Below are 22876 nucleotides of genomic sequence, written 5' to 3' on the forward strand. Positions count from 1 at the left end.
CCTGCAACTTTACTGAATTCATTTAGCAGTTCTAGTAGTTTTTTGATGGAGTCTTTGGGTTTTCTATATATTCGTATCATCTCATCTGCAAAAAGTGAAAGTTTTACTTTTTCTTTACCAATTTGGATGCCTTTTATTTTTGTTGTTGTTGTCTGATTGCTGTGGCTAGGACTTCCAGTATTATGTTGAATAAAAGTGAAGAGAGTGGACATCCATATCTTGTTCCTGACCCTAGGGGAAAGGCTCTCAGTTTTTCCCCAATCGGGATGATGTTAGCTGTGGGTTTTTCATATATGGCCTTTATTACGTTGAGTTATGTTCCCTCTAAACCTACTTCGTTGAGAATTTTTATCATGAATAGATATTGTACTTTGTAAAATGCCTTTGTCTGTGTCTATTGAAATGATCAGATGGTTCTTATCCTCTTATTGATGTGATGTATCAATAAGACTTCTGTTTGTTTGGAGTTTTTTTGCTACTGATTCAATTCTTTGCTGGTTGTCTGTCTATTCAGTTTTTCTATTTCTTCCTGATTCAGTCTAGGAATTTATCCATTACTTCCAGGTTGTCCAATTTGTTGACAGATAGTTTTTTATAATATTCTCATATAATTGTTTGTATTTTTGTGGTGGGGGTGGTTATTTCTCCTCTTTCATTTGTAATTTTATCTATCTGAGTCTTTTCTCTTTTTTTCTTGATAAGTCTGGCTTGAGGTTTATCAATTTTATGGATTTTTTTTCCAAAGAACCAGGTCCTGGTTTCATTGATCTGTTCTATTGTTTTTTTTAATTTCTGTATCATTTATTTCTGCCCTAATCTTTTTTATTTCCTTCCTGCTGGTTTTAGGTTTTGTTTTTCTAGCTCCTTTGGGTGTAAGAGTAGGTTGTTTATTTGAGATTTTTTTCTGCTTCTTGAGGTAGGCCTATATTGCTATAAACTTCCCTCTTAGGACTTTTTTTGCTACATCCCAAAGGTTTTGGACCTTGTGTTTTCATTTTCATTTGTTTCTATATACTTTTTAAATTTCTTCTTTTATTTCCTGTTTGACCCATTCATTGCTTATTAGCATGTTATTTAACCTTATTATATTTGTGATCTTTCCAAATTTTTTCTTGTGGTTGACTTCTAGTTTAATAGCTCTGTGATCAGAAAAGATGCATTGTATGACTTCAGTCTTCTTGAATTTGTCAAGGATTGTTTTGTGGCTTAATATGTGATCTATTCTGGAGAATGTTCCATATGTGCCTGAAAAGAAGGTGTATTCTCCTGTTTTAGGCTGGAATGTTCTGAATATATCTGTTAAATCCATCTGGTCCAGAGTGTCATTCAAATTCATTGTTTCCTTGTTGATTTTCTGTTTAGATCATCTGTCCATTGATGTAGGTAGGGTGCTAAAGTGCTCTACTATTATTGTATTATTATCAGTTAGTTCCTTTATTTTTGTTATTAACTGATTTATGTATTTGGGTCCTCCCATGTTGGGTGCATAAATATTTACAATTATATCTTTTTGTTGGATTGTCCCCTTTCTTATTATATAATGTCCTTATTTGTTTGTTGTTACAGCCTTTGTTTTAAAGTCTATCTTGTCCAATGTAAATATTGCTACTCCAGCTTTCTTTTCTTTTCTTTCCCTTTTTTTAAGATTTTATTTATTCATTTATTTATTTACTTATTTTAGAGAGAGAGAGAGAGAGCACAAGCAGGGTGGGAGAAAGAATCTCAAGCAGACTCCACGCTGAGCCTGGAGCCTCTGCAGGGCTGGATCTCAGAACCCTGAGCTCATGACCCAAGCCAAAATCAAGAATTGGACCCTCAGCCACCTGAGCCACCCAGGCACCCCATACTCTGGCTTTCTTTTGGCATCCATTTGCATGATAGATGTTTCTCCATCCCCACTTTTTTTTTTTTTTAAGATTTTATTTATTTATTTGACAGAGAGAGAGATAGCGAGAGTAAGAACACAAGCAAGGGGGAGTGGGAGAGGGAGAAGCAGGCTTCCAGCTGAGCAGGGAGCCCAATGTGGGGCTCGATCCCAGGACCCTGGGATCATGACCTGAGCCCGAAAACAGACACTTAACAACTGAGCCACCCAGGCGCCCCTCTCCATCCCTACTTTCAATCTGCAGGTGTCTTTAGGTCTAAAATGAGTCTCTTGTGGGCAGCGTATAGATGGGTCTTGTTTTTTTTTTTTAATCCATTCTGTCACTCTATGTCTTTTGATTGGCATGTTTAATCCATTTACACTCCAAGTAATTATTGCTAGATATGTACTTTTCGCCATTTTATTACTTGTTTTGTGGTTGTTTCTGAAGATTTTCTCTGTCTTTCTTTCTTTCATGGTTTACTGGTTTTCTTTAGAGATATATTTGGATTTCTTTCTCTTTATTCTTTGCATACTTATTAGTGGTTTTTGATTTGTTGTTACCATTAGGTTTGTGTGTAACATCTTCTGCATATAGCAGTGTAAATTAAGTTGATGGTCGTTTAAGTTTGAACACATTCTTCTCTCCTTCCTCCGTTTTAGGTATATATTGTCATATTTTACATCCTTTTATTTGTGAGTTCATTGACTGGTTTTTTACAGAAATATTCATTTTTACTGCTTTTGTGTTTCCTACTGTCATATTGTCACTCTTGGTCTTCCTTTCCACTCAGAGTCTCTTAATATTTCTTGCAAGGTTGGTTTAGTGGTCATGAACTCCTTTAGTTCTTGTTTGTCTGGGAAATTCCTTATCTCTCCTTCTATTCTGAATGATAAACTTTATCACTAGCAAATTGTTGGCTGCAGATTTTTTCCATTCAGCACTTTGAATATATCATGCCATCTCCTGGCTTAGAAAGTTTCTGCTGAAAAATCCCCTGATAACCTTATGTGGTTTCCCTTGTATGTTACTGTCTTCTTTTGTCTTTCTGCTTTTAAAATTTCTTAACACTACATTTTGCCAATTTAATTACAATATGTCTTGGTGTGGATCTGCTTTTGTCAGTTTTGGTGGGGGTTCTCTGTGCCTCCTGGATCTGGATATCTGTTTCCTTCCCCAGATTAGAGAAATTTCCAGCTATTATTTCTTCAAATAAATTTTCTATCCCCTTTTCTCTCTCTTTTGGGACTCCTATAATATAAATGTTATTACATTTGATGGAGTCACTGAGTTCCTTAAGTCTCTTTTCATTTTTGCACAATTTTTTTTCTTCTTTTGTTCAACTTGATTACATTCCATTACTGTGTTTTCTAGGTCATTAATTTGTTCTACTGCTTCTTCTAAACCCTGTTCATTGCATCAAGTGTGTTTCTGATCTTGCTTATTGTACTCTTCATCTCTGATTGTTCTTTTTTATCTCTGTGTTAAGGGTCTTACTGATGTCTTCCAGTCTTTTCTCAAGTCCAATGAATATATTTTTATGATTATTGCTTGAAATACGCCATCAGGCATGTTACTTATATCTCTTTCGCTTAGATCTCCAGCCATGGCCTTTTCCTGTTCTTTCATTTGGGTCAAATGTCTCTGTCTTCTCATTTTGTTTAAGTCTCTGTGTCTGTTTCTTTGTGTTAGAAAAGTCAGCTACGTCCCCTGTTCTTGAGGGTAATGGCCTTATGAAGAAGAGGTCCTCTAGTGCCCTGCCGTGTAGTGTCCCCTGTTCTCCAGGGCCTGGAGCTTCTGGGAGTGTCTCCAGTGTGTGTTGCATATGCTCTGTTGTTTTATCCCAGCCACTTCATCCTTTAGACGCATTGTCTGCAGAGGCTGTCTTTGCCTGCTGTGGGCAGTATTTGGTCCCTGGCCTGACTATGGTGCATTTTAACTAGGTGTGCTCTGGTCTACTTGTGAAATGAGACCTGTTGCCATCGCTATCAGAACCAAGGCTCTGCAAAACTCCCAGATTGAGAGATACGGTGTTGGCAGGGTTTTGAGCCAGACTTTTTGGGGAGAGGGACCCACCATGCTGGGACTGAGGCGAGTGTGACCAGGAAGGGTGGTTCCACTGGAGCATGGGGTGGAGGAGGTGGTGGGACTTGGTGTAAGCATGCTAAGTAGTGAGTGTTGGCACTGCACTGCCTCCCATAGGTAGTCCTGTGCTTTTGCTAAGGGGTGGGGGAGGGAAATCGCACCTTCCAATTCCTTTGTTCCTGGAGGGGCTCTCTGAATGCTGCCTCTCTGGAATGTCCTCTAGGATGAACAAATAACCTCCCCACCTTGTGACCCAGAATATTCTTGAGGTCACTGTTTCCATGCTATATGTCTGCAGGCTGTTTGCCCTGCCTTCTCTCCAACAGTGGCCCCAATCAGTGCCTTCAGGCTCTATCTGAGCCAAGCCCACTCACCTTTACAACTCCAGGCTTTAAGCCCTGCTGGTTGCAAGAACTCCCGAAATCCAGCCCCTCTCAATTTCCAAGCCAATTATTGTGGGAATTAGTTTTTCCCATGTACTCCCCTGTGTGCTAGTCTGTCTCTCACCCTTCTCTGCCACCACAGCTACCTCCCAACTGCAGTGGCTGATCTGTTTCTTTCTCAAACCATGTCTCTGCACATCCTACCTTCATTGATGTGGCCTCTTCTCTACCGTTAGTTGTACAGTTTGTTCTGCTAGTCTTAAGATTGATTTCTGGGGTATGTAGGATGATTTGAGAGTTATCTAGTTGTATTTGTGGGACGAGATGAGCCTCGGGTCCTCCTGCTCTGCCACCATCTTCCCATCCTGCATGATATATTGTTTCGCATCCTTTTACTTTCAACCTATTTGTGTCTCTTGTAGATAGCATATAGTGGAATCGTTTTCTGAAATCCATTTTTCCAGGTTATGTCTTTTATTTGGCATGTTTAAGCCATTTACATTTAATGTAATGGATAAAATAAGATTCATATCTGCCATTTTGCTATTTGTTTTCTATATGTTTTATGTGGTTTTTGTTCATGTAGTTCTCCATTAGTGCCTCCTGTTATGATAAATAGATATTTCTACTGTACCATTTTAATTTCCTTGTTTCTTTTACTATATATATTTTTTAGTTACTTTCTTAGTGGCTGCCCTGTGGTTTAATAAAAAACAATGTAGTTTGGATTAATACCAACTTAGTTTCAATAGTACATTAAAAACGTTGCTCCAATATAGCTCTTTCCTTTCTTCCCTCCTTTTTTGCTATTATTGTCATATGTATTACATGTTTAAACGTTATAAGCCCATCAACAGTTTTTAAAGCATTGCTTTATGCACTTGTTTTGTAAATCAGAATTAAAAAGGGGTACAAACAAAATATAGTGTCTTGTATATTTACCTATGTAGTTATCTTTATTAGTATTCTTTATTTCTTCATGTGGATTTGAGTTGCTGTCTATTGTCCTTTTATTTCAGCTTGAAGGACTCCTTTTAGCATTTCTTATAGGGCAGGTTGCTAGCAAAAATTCTGCTTTAAAGGGTGCTGGGGGGATGGGTTAGTCCGGTGATGGGTATTAAGGAGGGCGCGTATTACATGGAGTACTGGGTGTTATACACAAACAATGAATCATGGAGCATTACATCAAAAACTAATGATGTACTGTATGGTGACTAACATAACATAAAAAAAAAAAAATTCTGCTTTGGGGCACCTCGGTGGCTCAGTTGGTTAAGTGTCTGCCTTCGGCTCAGGTCGTGATCTGGGATCGAGCCCCACATGGGGCTCTCTGCTCAGCTGGGAGCCTGTTTCTCCCTCTCCCACTCCCCCTGCTTGTGTTCCCTCTCTCACTGTGTCTCTCTCTGTCAAATAAATAAATAAAATCTTTTTTTTAAAAATTCTGCTTTAATTTATTTGATAATGTATTTATTTCTCCTTCATTATTTGAAGCATAGCTTTGCTAGATATAAGATCCTTGACTGACAGTCTTTCTTTTCTTTCAGCACATTGAGTATGTTATTCAACCACCTTTTGGCCATGGTTTCTGACTAGAAACCATCTGTTAGTCTTTTAAGAGTTCCTGTACTTGATGAGTGGTTTTCTCTTGCTGACTTTAAGATTTTCTCATTGTCTTTCAACAGTTTGGTTATGATGTGTCTAGATGTGGCTCTTTTTGAATTTATACTGCTTGGACTTTGTTGAGCTTCTTGCATATGTACATTAATGTTTTCATCAAGTTTAGGAAGTTTTTAGCCATTATTTCTTCAAAGATTCTATCTTTTTATTGACATTCTTTATTTGACGAGGCATCATTTTCTCCTGTGTCCCTTTAATTGTTTAGATATGGTTTCCTTTAGTTCTTTGAATATTTATCTTTTTTTTTTAAGATTTTATCTATTTATTTGCCAGAGAGAGAGACAGCAAGAGAGGGAACACAAGCAGGGGGAGTGGGAGAGAGGGAAGCAGGCTTCCCACCGAGCAGGGAACCCGATATGGGGCTTGATCCCAGGACCCCGGGATCATGACCTGAGCTGAAGGCAGATGCTTAACGACTAAGCCACCCAGGCGCCCCTAGTTCTTTGAATATTTAATTGTTGATTTAATTTAATTTTAAAGTTAATTACTAACACTAATTATTGTTAATTAACATCTGGCATCCTCAGGGATGGTTTCCATTGACTGCTTTTTTTTCTCTACACGGGCCATACTTTGTTTCTTTATGTGTCTTGTAATTTTTTGTTGACAACTGGATATTTTACATGAAATAATGTGGCAGATATGTGGTAAGATATATGAACACCTTATTACACAGGTCTTCCTTTTAAGAACCTCTTGTTTGCCCTAACTTTTATCATTGCCTCAGCTAGCCATAATTTTAAATTGCTGTGGACTGTTTTCAGCAAACACCCTGAGGGAGCTGAGTCAGGTCAAACAAGAATAAGCTCTGTGGATGAAATTTTTCCAGAGAGCTGCCCAACAGTTCAAACAGTGACAGTTCTCCGGGAGTTTGGCTTTTTGTGGAACTCCAAACTTGGGTCTGCCCTTACTATGGCAGTAAGGCTGCTGATTTTCAAGACTAATGCTGAGCTGGGGAAAGAAGAATGAGAGTAGAAGTGAAAATAATAAAACTAGGGGGTGTCTGGGTGGCTCAGTCAAGTGTCTGCCTTCAGCTCAGGTCATGATCTCAGGGTCTTGGGATTGAGCCCCATGTTGGGCTTCCTGCTCAGTGAGGAGTCTGCCGCTCTCTCTCCCTGTCCCTCTGCCCTTCTCCCTGCTTGTGCTCGCCCTTTCACACACTCTCTCTCTCAAATGAATAAAAAATATCTTTAAAAAAAAAAAATAAAGCTAGCTGTTTTTAATGAGGTTCAGCCACTTTTCCTGAATAGGTCTTTCTTGATTGTTGTAAGCCTTATTGTAATTTCTAGAATTCTGAAAAAGTCAGTTTTTAACAACTTTTGCCAGTATACTTGTTGCATTTATAGAGGAGCAGAATTCCAGAAGTCCTTAGTCAACCATTCTAGAAGTGTAAGTCTCCTATATGTGCTTTTAAACCTAGTTGCTATGTCATGGGTGATGTTTTATTATGGACTGAGAACTGATTAAGATAGGAAGACAAGGAATAAGAATGACTGAACAATTATCTTAATGAAGAATGGTGGTAATAAGTCAGAAATGTGCCAGATACATCAAGAATGGTATTAGAATAAAAATTATATGTTGTATTTCAGATTTGGTCCATTCTGCCTGTTCTGTTTCCTAAGAATATCTAGAAGAGCCTGGGGTGCCTGGGTGGCTCAGTAGGTTGTCTGTCTTGGGGAGCTGGGTCATGATCCCCAGGTCCTGGGACTGAGCCCCACGTCAGGCTACTGAGCTCCCTGCTCAGTGGGGAGCCTGCTTCTCCCTCTCCCTTTGTCTGCCACTCCCCCTGCTTGTGCTCTCTCTCTCTCTCTCTGTCAAATGAATAAATAAAACCTGGAGAAAAAAAAATATTTAGAAGAGCCTTATAAAGCATACCTAAGGTGATTAAGGAGAAAAAGGAACTCATATACAAGGACAGATTAAAATAATTCTAGAAGGAAAGACTGAGAGAACTCAATCCAAAATTCATGAAATTACAAAGACTATGCATTTAAGATATCAATTTTTGGACTTAATTATAGAATAATAGACAAACCTTAAAGTTTGATGAAGGCTAATATAAAATAATAAAAGGAAATAACATTTTAAAAACATATTTTTAGAATTTCTCCCAAGAAATGGGTGAGGCATAACACCTGAAAGTATAATTAAATTTTTGGACTTTAGATCTATGAATGGTTTTTAAATTTTTAGTATTTCTTGGGGATACATCAAGGAGATTCTGGAAGCATTTATAGTCTTTTTCTGAAACATTCTTCGGTGCACCATCTGGGACTAAATGATGTACTAGATGGATACTGATCTAATTCAGTGTAGCATTTACATTTTTAGGATGATTAGTATTATATACTTATAATTATTCATGTAAAAGTGTTTTGTGTCTTTTTCTTTTAGGTATGTAAAAGAAGGAGATACAGTGTCTCAGTTTGATAGCATCTGTGAAGTTCAAAGTGATAAAGCTTCTGTTACTATCACTAGTCGTTATGATGGAGTCATTAAAAAACTGTATTATAATCTAGACGATATTGCCTATGTGGGAAAGCCATTAGTAGACATAGAAACGGAAGCTTTAAAAGGTATTGTAAATGTGTTCATCTATTCTGCCAAATTGATTATTGCTGTCCTTTTGTTATTGGGTACCAATTAAAAGAGGTGTTAACTTTTAATAACTTAAAGGATTTAATTTGGTGGTTTAAAAACTGAAATTAGGAAAATAGAAAAGATCCTCTGTGATGCATGATTATCTTCTGACCAGTAACCATGTTAGAAACATATACATTAACACTTAATTTATCTGGAGGCCTGCCTTCTGGAAACCTTGGTGTTCAAAGAATCAACAGGCTTTCTCAGGAATTAAAGATTCAGGCCTTGAATCCTAGTCACTAATAAACAAAAACTGGAGCATGTGAAGGATTAAATGTAACAGTGGGATCGTTCTGTTTGCCTTTGATTCAAAAACAAAAACACTTGGGGTGCCTGGCTAAGTCAATCAGTGGAGCATGCAACTCTTGATCTTTGGATCGTGAGTTTGAGCCCCATGTTGGGGATAGAAATTACTTTTAAAAATTTAAAAATTAAATATTAAAAAAAAAACCTGACACTCTCATTGGTAATGGTTATGAAAGCCAAAGTTCCTGAAGAGAACTGGAAGAGAAAAGAAGGAAAATCATAATGAAAAGTGAAGAGACTAGCATTCAGAAGAAGCAGCGACCGTGGAACTTAGAAGCAGTAGATGTCCTGACAAAAGTGAATCCGTTGTGAAAATGTTTCAGAGGAAAACTAAAACAGTAGGCTTTCCCAGTGAAGGCAAACTGCTGGCTTTCTACCCCAGAAGTTCCTTATGTGGCATTGTTGTGATACACTAAAGTTACGTCATCTAGGAAACAGCTTTGCCATCAGGGGTTGGCTGGGGGGGGATGGGGGGGCGTGGCATAAGTTTTGTGATGCCACCCTAAGCCAGCAATATTTCACATATTTCAGGGCTGAAATAGACATTTTAGTAGTGTAATTCAAAAGTACAGAAGAAGTCTGAATTACGGTGGCTGGTTGACTCATAGTTCTACAGACTCTATCATTAATAACAACAGCAACACCTAATGTCACAGTCATACTTCACAGTTTATAAAAAGTTTCACCATTATTTTATTTATCCTTACTTGTGAAGTATTTCAGTTTAACAAATGAAGAAACTAAACCTATAGAGGTTGGGCTATTTGCCCAATGGTCAGTGACAGAACCAAATTTAGATCTCGATGGCCTGTCTTTGTCCAGAATATTTTACACTATGACATGCTGCCTCCAAAAGTTGGAAGATGGCCTATTGAAGCCTTATTATTTATTAATCTCTACTATAAAAGCAGGATATGCACGTTGTAGCAAGTTATAAAATGCAGAAAACCAAAAATAAGAAAATGAAAACATTCCTGCTACTCAGAAATCACCACTCTTTAACACATTAGTGTTTATCATTCCAGATATTTTTCTAAGCACACACATATGCATTGAAGTAGTTTTACCAAAGTAGTGTATTGTGCTTACTGTATTCTAATCTGTTTGCTTAACTAGATATGTATTTTTGTGACAATACATTTTCATTTTCTCTGATAATCAGACTGTATTTAAATTTCCCCAGTTGCCCCCAAAGTGTCCTTGAAATTTCAATTGGTTTGTTCAAACTGGGGTCCAGTATGGCACTAGACATGGCCCATGGTCTCTTTTCACATGACTCATACTCTTTCCCATTTTGTTTCGTGACACTGACTTGTAGACAGGACTGTGTCATTTGTTTTGCAAAATGTCACATCTTTGGGATTTGTCTTGTTGCTCCTTCATGGTGGTGTTGGCTTGTTCTTACCATTCTTATAGTTCCTGTAAACTGGAAGCAAGTTTCAAAGGCTAGGTTCAAGTCAAATATTAGGCTAGAATACATCATGGATCACATTGTGTACTTCATATAGCTTCACATCGAGACACACATAACATCTGGATGACCTGCTATGGTGACGCTAAGTTTAAACGGTGAATTAGGATAATGATACCCTTGCCCCTCCATTGCTGTTCTGTTTTACCTTTTGCGACCTGAAAGTTATCTATGTGGTGTTACTTTGGCATTATATAGTTTATAGTCATTTGAGAATGCTTGCCTAAATCAGCACTTGCTTTAGGGGTTGTGGAATGATGATTTTTCGATTCTGTCATTCTTTTTACATTATTAGCTGGCATTATTCCGTAAAGTGGAGCTTCACCCTCATCAATTGGACCCATTAGTTACTCTGAAATACAGTTCCTACTGGAAAGACAGAATAAATGCTTAATTCTTTTCCCTTACCAAGGCGTTTCTTTTAATAGTGATACTAAATTTCCAGCTTTCTCTTTGTGTGTATTCAGTTGATTTGCTGTGTTAAATCTACTATAATCGTTCTTTTTCATGCTGAAATTGTTAATAGGAGTGACCCTTTCAGGGTGGCTTCTGTGTGTCCTTTTAACATGACCCTGTTAATTTTCAAAAGCTTCCTTTTGGCATGAGAAGATAATTGGGACTCACCTTGTATGTTCCCTACCCGAGATCTGGAATTATCCATTTCTTCAGGGCTCTTGTTCCTTTTAATGTGGAGTGGACAAGAGACCATAATCTAGGTAGTAGAGGTGCTTCCTATTATCTTGATTCCAAATTTCTATTGAAAGGCATGATTTAGGAATATTAAAAATGAAAAAGAATTTACCTTTTAAAATTACCTGAAACACAAAATTATTTTGATGGATCAGTGACTTTTTAAATTATTATTATTGGGGCGCCTGGGTGGCTCAGTCGTTAAGCGTCTGTCTTCGGCTCAGGTCATGATCCCAGGATCCTGGGATCAAGCCCCGCATCGGGCTCCCTGCTGGGCGGGAAGCCTGCTTCTCCCTCTCCCACTCCTCCTGCTTGTGTTCCCTCTCTGGCTGTGTCTCTCTCTGTCAAATAAATAAATAAAATCTTAAAAAAAAAAATTATTATTATTATTATTAAATTAGGACCTAAAAAGGCAAGAGGGTTATTATACTCTGGGCACAAACTGAGAGCACTGAATCCTAACCACTAGACCACCAGGGAGCATCAGTCTGGGCACAACTTGAGACAAGCAAAGACGCTGAACACTCTTATGGATATCATTAAATTAGAACACCCAGTCAAGTGCTCTAGACCACATTAGATACTAATCTAAGCCATCCAAAAAAATGAATTATTTATATGAACAAGCAAACAATTGAGACTTATGGGGTTTTTATTGTTTGGTTTTAGAGTTTATTTTGGCATTTCCAATGAGATTCAACTTAATAAGTCTTATTATATAGCAAAATACAAAGTCGAACTATTTCAGGGTAGGGTTGTTTTTTTCTAGAGAATTGTTTCACAAAAATTAATCTCCTATGTAGCATGAATGAATCTCAAAAATGTATGCTGAGTGAAAGAAAACAGGCAAAAAAGAGAACATGCTGCATGGTCTATGTACATAAAATTTTAGAAAATGCAAACTAATCTATAAGGACCAAAAACTGACGAGTGGTTGCCTGGGTATAAGGAATCTCTTGGGGGTGGTGGATATGTTTCTTATCTTGATTGTGGTGATGGTTTATGGGTATATACATATTTCAAGTTACCAAGTTTTATATTTTATGTATGTGCAGTTTATTGTATGTCTGTAAAAAAATGAGATTGCTTAGATTATGTTCAGAATAAAAATTATCTGTTAATATTCCTCATAAAGAGCTGATCATTTGCTAGCTATTCTGTTTTGTTTGCTAGTCAGAGTGTAATCTGAACAATTATCTTACATTGTAGTTTTATTTTGCATGTGTACCTTTTTGCTCTTATATTTACGTTTTATTGTATTTTTTTACTATAAGAATAAACTATGAATCATAACCTATATATAAGCAAACCTATAGAACAGTAAATTCAATTTAATAAGACATTTATATATGACTCTCTTTAATTTTAGAAATGGGAAAGGTTTCTAAATATTTTGTATACCTCTTAAGCAAGAATTTGTAATAATATTCAATTTGTTTATATTGTTTTTTGCTTTAGTGCTAGTAAAATGAATTACACTATATACAGTACTGCTATACTGTATTATACTATGCTATACTGTAATTATACTATATTGTACTATAGAAAATTACCAAACAAGAGATCTTTTAGAAGTATAAGATACATTATTTCCATTTTACAGGGGGAAAATAATTATAGCATAGAACTATCAAGGGTATAAGAGATCAAAACTAGACATCTTAATAGTAGTATTGGAAATTAATCCTGTCTTCCAGTGCTTGTTTAAATGATATTCTGTGGTACTGTCTTTTGTAACATGGTGTTGGTGTCTGCTTTTCAAGGCCAGAGTATCAGGATAATTCTGAGAAGGGAAACTATTTGTGATGTCCAAGTCCTACCTGTGAGTGCTTCGACTGTAGATAGACCTCTACTTGAAAAGAGCTTACTGGACTCACTTATGCCACCTTGTATGTGTGACATTTAGAAGGCATAACTGCTGTGCTCGCTTCAGCAGCACATTTATTACAAGACATATACTGTTAAAAAATATGTATTACAAGTTGAAATCCAGTTATTTAATATTATCAAGATTATATCAAAGCTATTCCATGTCTCAGTGTGTTATCTGCTGGAAACTCAGTTTTAAGTATATTGCCATGCATTCTTTTTACAGCTAACTTGGCTTTCTCTAGTCTATTTCACAAAGTAAGATGGTTCCTCACTTCTTTAAATAACTGAACTTTTTTATACCAACTTCTCAAAATCATTTGAGGGGAATCATTAGTTGTTTTTTTTTTTAACTGTATATGTTTTACTCCTTCCTAAAGTGAGGGTATTGAGTATAGCCTAGAATCTTTTTTTGATTCTGCACAAACATGCTAATGAACATTTATTATTCTGGAAACAATACAATTCTGCATCTGGCTTTTGGTTTTTCAGCCTACTCTATGAGTATCAGCTCCATTCTGCATCTAGAACACTGGGACTGAATTTCTAGCACTGTTCATATGCATATTTATGAAAATCTGCTATAACAACATAAACTAGGTGTCCCACAGAGTCTATAATCTATTTTTTTAAAGATTTATTTATTTAGATAGAAAGAGCATGAGTGGGAGGGGCAGAGGGAGAGGGAGAGAAAATCTGAAGCAGACTGTGCTGACCCCAACATGGGGCTCGATCTCAGGATCCTGAGATCATGACCTGAGCCAAAACCAAGAGGCAGAAGTCTAATCAACTGCACCACTCACGCACCACCCCACAAAGAATTTATAATATTAAAATGTTTACCAGGATTAATACAGTGTTCTGAGTTAAAGAAAAGCTCTTTCAGGGGTGCCTGGGTGGCTCAGTTGGTTGAGTGTCTGACTCTTGATTTTGACCACGTAGGGCTCTGTGCTAAGCACGGAGTCCACTTGTCCCTCTCCCTCTGCTTCCCTCCCCCCCTCAAATAAATAAATGAATAAATAAAATCTTAAAAAAAAAAAACTTTGACATAAAACCATTCTAAGAATATAGCATGTCATTTAATTAAATTAAACTAAATACATAAATTGCAGAGTGTAATGCCTGGGCATAGTAAGTGGACATGACGGTAGCTATAACTTAGTTTTTGTTCAGCCAGTTGTAGACTGAACTGATTGAATTAGCTGTTTCAATAATTTGATGTGAAAAAGAAAATACAGTGGGATCTCGTTGGTTTGAGTATCATCAGTTCTCAACTTACGATCATTTATTTAGGACCTAAACTAAAGTTTACATTTGTTCTACAAGGAAAGGTCTTCCTAAGCAGTTTTGCAGAGAGAAAAGTTTAAAACTTTTTATGAAAACAAATTGTTTCAAACACCCTTGAGTGCTTTAGTATTTCAAAACATTTTCTCTACAAGAATTTCCCCAATTAAGTGAATTAATTGACTACTTAGTACTTAAAATACCTAAGAATATTGCAACTTCAGTTTTAATATTTTTACTGATTCAAATTACTTTCTTATTTAGTTAATCTGAAATAATAGTTCTATTATAAATTTGCATCACATGGGGAATTCTGGCAACATTGACAGTTTTCATGACAAAAAGTGCTTATTTACCAGAGTTCTTTTGTTCTTTTAAACATTTAAGTAAGGCTTTTAAAACTATATTCTAAATGCACTACTGAAGAATAAAATCCCACATATTAGAGTATAGTGCTAAATCCTGAAAATCACTTTACTTGGGGGAGAGTTATGAAATTTTAGGTTAACCTTAACTCCATCGCCCCTTAGAGTCTGTTTCTACATTGGTAAAATTGAGAAATATGCCCTGCATTCCTCTAACAGTGTTGTGATCATAAAAGGAGAAAATATGTATAAAAAAACTTAGAAAATGATTTAAAGTTCTGTGTAGTAAGGTGGTATTTTAGTGCTAAAGAGAGCTTTCTTCCAACAACTACCTGACTACTACAAATAATATATAATGTAATATCAGAATGTTTTTCAGAAAGGTAACAGTAAATTCAATGATCTTTTGGAAATATATAACTTGGGTATTTCTGGGCATCTATACATTTCTCATATTCCAGCAAATACACATTAATTCAGGTTTTATTTGGAATTCCTACAATTGAATCCCCTTGGTTTCCTTTTGCATCTTAGTTCCTAATGCTCATCTTTCTTAGTAGTTTCTCCAATAACTTTAACAGATGTGGACAATACTACAGGGTTTCTCAAATTGCAACAAAACTATACCTTGAACAATAAGAGCTGTGTTCTAGCTTCTGTGACTGCCAAGAAAATTTACTAGGGTCGTGAACTAATGGAAACAGCACGGGGCAAGGCAGCCCTAGGAATGAATCCCAGCTCTTCACTTTCTTAGCTGTGAGAAGTTAAGCCAGTCCTTTCACCTTTCAAGTGTCAAATTTTTTTAATCCATAGAATGGGATAATAACACCTATCTTACATAGTTGGAGTGCAGATTAAATTATGATATTGCATATGTAGTGCAGTATTTGACATATAATAGGTCCTTGTGGGGGAGGAAAAATAATTATCCCACTAACCTTCTGAGTTCTTAGCTGAGACTTCCTATAATAAAAGACAGATTAACAAGAGAAAAATAGAAGTTTATTAACACGTATACTTCATCTACACATGGGAGACACCCAGGGAAAGCTGAGTAACTCAAAGAGGTGGCTTTAGAGTTCAGGCTTAAGTATCATTTTGATAGGGAATGAGGAAGTGGGATGTTGGCTTCTTAGGGGAGAGTAAATAGTTTTTCAGGAAGATGAATGGGTCCTTAGAGAACAGATGGGAGGTATGACAATTTGGGCCAAAGTTTGAGTGTAGTGCTGATTTCTAGTCCCTCCTATGATGGGAGTCAATCTTCCCTGGTGGATGAAACTCCTGGGGAAGGGATTTATGACAGTTGAGTTCCTTCTGGAAGATCTGTCTTTAGGCACATGAGAGTTTAGGGAATGCCTTTCCCAGCATTTGCTGTTTTTCAGGTGCCTACAGTTCAAAATAATCAGTATACAAAAGTGTCATGTTTGGGGTGGCATACTCTGCTACCCTACATGCTCAATACAAGTTTTGTTTTGTTTTGCCTTCCTCACCCTTAGGGGATCTTTGAGAGCTCCACTGGGCCAGTTCATAGACCAGTGAGGAGGAATGACGAGATTATCTTTCCATAGGTACAGCAGTGAAGAATTGTTATTTGCTTTGAATGGAATGTCAGAGCAAATTCAGTTGCCTGCTTTCAGAGGCTTAGTCTCTAATTCATTCATTACCACAGAGATTTCTGCTGTACAGCATGGATTTCCAAGTATCAGACAATTAAATGCTCTCAAAAACTTTTTTATTTTTGGTTGCAGGAATACATGCTAATAGCCTGGGGTAGTTTTTCATCTATCTAGATTTAGAGAATAGACCAACCAAATTAGCATTAGCCATGAAAATAAAATCTTCCACAGCCTTCCTTAAGCCGTGTTCAAAGCAGAGAAAAATGTTACATGCTTTATTATTTTAGGAAAGCGTTTTAAGATTGTCACAGATTTTTTATATGATTTTTTCATGTCATTTGCCTCACATTTGATTCTTACTCTATACTATTTGTAAGTATAAATGAGAAATTTATTAGGGAAGTGTTTAAAATATAAAACGTTTAAAAATTTATTGAAGAAGCTCTCATTTTTTAACTTGTAGCTGCTGCATGATTCTAACAGAAATGAAGTAAACACCAGGTAATAATAAACATTCCACAGCACTAGGTGCCAATACCCCCCTCCTCCCCGCCCCGTTTGTTTCCCATTGTGAAGTTGTGTCTTCCCACTTTGAAGTAGCCTGACTAGTATGCTTTTGATTATATCTTTTAAGTTGAATTTATTTATATATTATAAGCCATGAAGCTTGTTTTTATTTTTTAATATTTTCAACTAAAGAGTAAAATTTCACCTTGTTGACCAGATTCAGAAGAAGATGTGGTTGAAACTCCTGCTGTGTCGCATGATGAACACACACACCAAGAGATAAAGGGCCAAAAAACACTGGCAACTCCTGCAGTTCGCCGCCTAGCAATGGAAAACAATGTGAGTTGTCTTAATATTTAAGTGTGAGGTTACCTAGAAAATACACATTTGTATCAATGAAAAGTTAGCCAACTATTCCATGAAGAGATGGCTCAAGGTGAGGTTAGAGAAAAATGATAATGTGTGTTACTAAAAAGTGATTGTTGCAGAAAAGCACCAGTGAGAAACAAGAAATTGCAAACTTACTACTTACATTAATTGAGCAGTGTGGTTTTATTATTTTTCCTTAGAGCCTAATAATAGTCAGGGCTACCATCTATTGCACATTTGTAAATCCTAGTGTCTTAGATCAGGTCCCCTAGAGGCCAGCTTGAGGCAGGGATTTGGATGCATGTGATGGATTGGTTGAGGGAAGGAACAACTTTTCTGGGAATGAGGGAAGCAGACAGAGAAAGGAAGAGAAGGGAAATGGGCTGGGCAAGCATGTGGTCTCAAGGATCTGATCCAGTGGGGTTAGGGAAAACCATTGAAATTGTACTGACTTGAGACATGGAGACCAGCCTTTTGAATTCCCTCTTATCAGTCCGTCATTTGTGCTTATCCCGGGCTAGGTGGCTCCCAGGTACTGAAATCAGTATGTACACATTATCTCATTTAATTTTTACAGTAATGCTGTAAGTTATGGGGGCTCTTTGGAGACTTGGAGAGGTGAAGTAACAGGTCCAGGGTCACACAGCAAACACAGTGGTGGAGCTAGGATTCTGTATTGAGGCTCTGTGACTCCAAAACCAGTACCCTTAATCATGATATACTGCCTCAACAATGATTGCGTCCATTACTTAAGCATATATGAGTCAGACACTGTGTACACACACATTCTCTCTAATCTTCACAGCCATCCTGCAGGGTAGTTTGGATTATCCCCATTTTGCAAATGAGAAAGGGCAGAGAAGTTGATTAATTGCCTCAAATCAAGTAAGTAGCTGAACTGGGGATTTGAACACATCTGTTATTTTTCAAACTTGGGTTCTTTGCACTACACCCCATAATGCAGGGTTTTTGTCTGTTTTTTGAGAGAGGTAGTTAAGTTACAGTGGGAAAAAACAAAAGCGTACATTTTAGAAATATGTAATGAGTCATTAAAATGTTCATATCCCTTCAGTCACTTATCCTACCATTGGGAGACTATCCGAAGGAAATAATTTAGGATACATTCTTCCAAGTGTTTTATATAGTCAAAATGAGAAGGCATATACGGGTTCAAAATGAGGGATATGCTTGGGTAAATTATGTTAAAGATTTTATTTATTTATGAGAGAGAGAACAGGGGGAGGAGCAAAGGGAGAGGGATAAGTAGACTGCCCTGAGCACGGAGCCCAGCGTGGGGATCGATCCCAGGACCCTGCGATCAAACCAAGAGTCGGGGCACTCAACCAACTGAGCCAACCCAGGCGCCCCTGGGTAAATTATGTTTTAAACCCTTAATGAAAATTTATTTAGTGATTAAATGTGTTCAAATATGAAGACTATTTAGCATAATAGAAAATAGAAATAATGTGGAACACTACATTGGTAAGGGCATGAGATGAAAGATTGATGTTATGTATTACTTTGAAAGTTATAAAGTATTTTACTAATGTTTTTCTTAATTATATAGAAAAACTACTGGGGTACCTGAATGGCTCAGTCGTTAAGTGTCTGCCTTCGGCTCGGGTCATGATCCCAGGGTCCTGGGATCAAGCCCCACGTCGGGCTCCCTGCTCTATGTAGAGGCTGCTTCTCCCTCTGCCGCACACCCCCCTCATGCTCTGTCTCGCTCTCTCACTGTAGCTCAAATAAATAAATAAAATCTTAAAAAAAAAAAAAAAAAGCAAAACTACCTGTAGCAATGCATGATTTTGCTTTCCTATACCATTTCTTTCTTTCTTTCTTTCTATTTATTTATTTATTTATTTATTTATTTATTTATTTATTTGAGAGAGAGAGAGAGAGAGAAACAGCATGAGAGGGGATAGGGTCAGAGGGAGAAGCAGACTCCCCGCTGAGCAGGGAGCCCGATGTGGGACTCGATCCCAGGACTCCGGGATCATGATCTGAGCCGAAGGCAGTCGCTTAACCAACTGAGCCACCCAGGCGCCCCTATACCATTTCTTAAAGATGTATCTAATAAGTAGAAGATTTGTATAATTACCAGAAATTACTAGATTACTTACTATAAATTACCTTTTCTTTTTTTGCAGTTTACGTATTTATGAATTGAGTTTGTTTTAAAATTAAAAACCAGTGTCATTTAGTTATTTGAAATTACCTAAAAATTATTTAAATCCTCAGTATTCTTTGTTATAAACTAAATGTTTGATATGATAAAGTCCTTTATTCTTCTGAAGTCATCCTTAGAGAAGCACTAACAAATGATGCAGGATTTAACCCTGAGAAATTAATAAACACACAGTAAGTATGAGGCTATCATCTAAGCTTATTTTTATTTAAGCAGAATTAAATTTAATGAGAATACTTTATCTCTGTACCAAACATAGAAGGGGATTAAATAAAGCCAGATCACAGTGTTTCCAGAGAATCATGAACGTTTTAGGTTCCTGGACCCAGTTCCAATGTGTATTTTGGGGCTGGGGATGGTTCCCACAACAACAAGCAATTCTCTGGACACCAACTGGGTAGCTACAATTCAGGTCAGTTCTGACACAGTCTGTTGCTAGTGTCAGAATTGGCAGGTTAGTGATTCATTCCTGCAAGACTGCCCACCCTCCCCCACAACACTTGAGATGCTCAGGTGATAACCTATGCCTCTGACCAGCTGGCTACAGACAGGAGTTTCCATTGACCCCCCTCCAACTCAGCATGCCAATCGCAAGCCTGGTTATTACCTGTACTTCTGACCTATTGGCTATGGATGAGAGGTCCCCACAATCCCCTCTTTGGGTTTGATTAATTTGCTAGAGCAGCTCACAGAATTTAGGAAACCCATTTATTCACTAGATTACCGATTTATTTTTTTTTATTTTTTATTTTTTTTTAAGATTTTATTTATTTATTTGAGACAGAGAGAATGAGAGACAGAGAGCATGAGAGGGAGGAGGGTCAGAGGGAGAAGCAGACTCCCCGCCGAGCAGGGGGAGCCCGATGTGGGACTCGATCCCGGGACTCCAGGATCATGACCTGAGCCGAATAGATTACCGATTTATTATAAAAGAATACAATTCTAGAACAGCCAGGTGGAGGGACAGAGGGCAAGGTATGTGGAAAGAGGCATAGAGGTTCCATGCCCTCTCTGGGTGTGCCACTCTCCCCAAATCTCCATGTGTGCACAACCTAGAGGCTCTCTAAACCCAGCTCTTTTGGGTTTTCTTTGAAGGCTTCATTACATAGTCATGACTGATTAAATCATTGTCCATTGACAACTGATTCAACCTCCTACCCCTCCCCAGATTTGGAGTAGGGGTACTGAAAGTTTCAAACCTCTTATCACAAGATTGGTTCCCCTGGCAAGGAGCCTCCATTTTTAGTTCCCTAAGGGCTTTTCAGAAGTTCATTAACATAACAAAAGAGACCTCTTTTCCCAGGTCCTTTCAGGGGTTTTAGGAGCTCTGTGCCAGAAATGGGGAGGAAGACCAAAAGTATACTTATTATAAATCACAATCTCACAATGAGTATCTAGTGGAAAGTGGAATTATGTCATTTATTATTATGTAGAAACAATAAGGGGTGCCTGTGTGGCTCAGTCGATTAAGCATCTGCCTTTGGCTCAGGTCATGATCCCTGGGTCCTGGGATCAAGTCCCTGTTGGGCTCCCTGCCCAGTGGGGAGTCTGCTTCTCCCTCTCCTTTTGCCCCTCCCCCTGTTCATGCTCATGCTCTTTCTCTCTCAAGTAAATAAAATCTTTAAAAAGAAAAACAAAACAAAAGAAACAATAAAACATATATTTGACACTTAACTTGGGCTGAGAAACTCACAGTAATTTACTCAGTAAAATTAATTTCAGTGTTTTGTACTTAAACAACCGTGAGAAAAAAAACTAAGAGAACTTTTGTATGATGATTATTTTAACTGTTACTAGTTTAGTGATGGCCAAGTTGTCTCGAATATGCTATAAAGGCATGTACATGAGTTGTGTCTTTCCATGGTGTCAGCTTTCTTCAATCACAAAGCAAGGTTAACATAATTGTAAAGCAAGTTCAGGATTCCAAAACTCAATGACATTTTACTACACATTTAACTTGGCTTCATACATGTCACACAAAACAAATTATAAATATAAAGTCACACAACAAACAAGATACAGTAAGGGGTAAGAAGTTAGTTAACACACCAAACACCAAGTCAGTCCCTGAGTGCACGGTTGAGGTGAGGACTCCGTCTGGTCTGGGTCAGCGCTTGGCACATGCTGCTTACGATGTTTGGGCAGTGGAGGATCTCTTATGTTCAGAAATCAGTTGGGTGAAACTGGTGGCAGTTGCCTTTTTAACGCAGTCAGATGTGAAGGGTCAGCATCTGGAGAGTCTGTTTGCTACAGAGGCCTAACCTTTTTAAAGTTTAATTAGTCTTGGTCCTTGGCAGGCCTCTTCTGGTTCTAATGACTACTAGTTACTGGTTCTTCCAGGTTTGTATGACCTTACAGATTGTCTCCTTAGTACTGCACTAGTTTTGGTGATTTCTGGTCTTAGCTGCAATGCCTTTGACTGCTTATGCCACTGCTTGACATGAGCGAATCCATCTAGCTCTCTACAAAAGGTCAGAAACATTGGTCTACATTTGCTTATAGTGTTTAATTTTCCGATCTTATATAGTCTCCAAAAGTTAAAAAAAAAAAAAAAATCTAATAAGAACTATGCAAGAAGTTTAAAAATAGTTGACTGTTTATAAAATATAAGTTTTCATAGGTATGGATTATATACAATGCACATACTGCATTGTTACCACATGGGCAAATGAACAGTATATACAAAAGTAACAAATGATTACATACGGAGGGTAACTGTAGTTTATAGCATTCTATTAAGATAATAAAAATGTTATTTCCTTATACAAATTTATATTGGGCAGAGATTATTTTTACCTTCAATTGATTAAATTCCATTTAGAGGGGTGCCTGGGTGGCTCAGTCGTTAAGCGTCTGCCTTCGGCTCAGGTCATGATCCCAGGGTCCTGGGATCGAGCCCGGCATCGGGCTCCCTGCTCAGCGGGAAGCCTGCTTCTCCCTCTCCCACTCCCCCTGCTTGTGTTCCCTCTCTCACTGTCTCTCTCTGTCAAATAAATAAATAAATAAATAAGTAAATAAATGCCATTTAGAGACTTTAATGATGGATATATTTATTTCTAGATAGTTTTTGATGTAGGAAAATGTTGGGGTTCAGAGCAAACAGTCAAGAAAGAATTCTTGAGACATCTTTGGTGCAAAAAGGTGGTTTTATTAAAGCTTGGGACAGGACCCATGGGCAGGAAGAGCTGCACTGGGGTCATGAGGAGTGGCTCATTATATACTTTCAAGTTGGGATGGGGTTTGGGATAGCGTGAGTCTCTAAGGAATTTTGGAAGCTAGGTTTCCAGGACCTTCAGGGGGCTAGCTATTGGGAAAAGGTTATTCATTACTGTCTAATAAAACCCTAGTCATGAGACCCTTCAGATGTGTATCAGTGGACCATGTGCTTGGGGGATGATTGCCAACATATATCTGAGGGGTAGAGATAAAGGAAGTTTCCAAAGGAATTTTTATATGTTAAAGACAATTTACAGGATCCTGGGGTCCGGATAATGTTAAGCTAAGATTGCCTTTTGCCCTTAGCAAAGTATTAACATCAAGGCAGCTGAGTTACTA

At 37.6% G+C, this 22876-nt stretch overlaps 1 protein-coding gene across 1 annotated transcript in view; it reads left to right on the plus strand.

The window, feature by feature from the left end:
• DBT (dihydrolipoamide branched chain transacylase E2) overlaps positions 1 to 22876 on the plus strand; it is a 48114-nt gene that overhangs the window by 11772 nt on the left and 13466 nt on the right. Inside the window, exons 4-5 of the mRNA XM_035017932.1 lie at positions 8408 to 8589; positions 16982 to 17103. Of these exons, the coding sequence (XP_034873823.1) occupies positions 8408 to 8589; positions 16982 to 17103 (304 nt within the window). The remainder of the gene's footprint in view (positions 1 to 8407; positions 8590 to 16981; positions 17104 to 22876) is intronic.

This window comes from Mirounga leonina, unplaced genomic scaffold (assembly GCF_011800145.1).
Source record: "Mirounga leonina isolate KUSES-001 unplaced genomic scaffold, KU_Mleo_1.0 Mir_173, whole genome shotgun sequence".
Lineage (NCBI taxonomy): Eukaryota > Metazoa > Chordata > Mammalia > Carnivora > Phocidae > Mirounga > Mirounga leonina.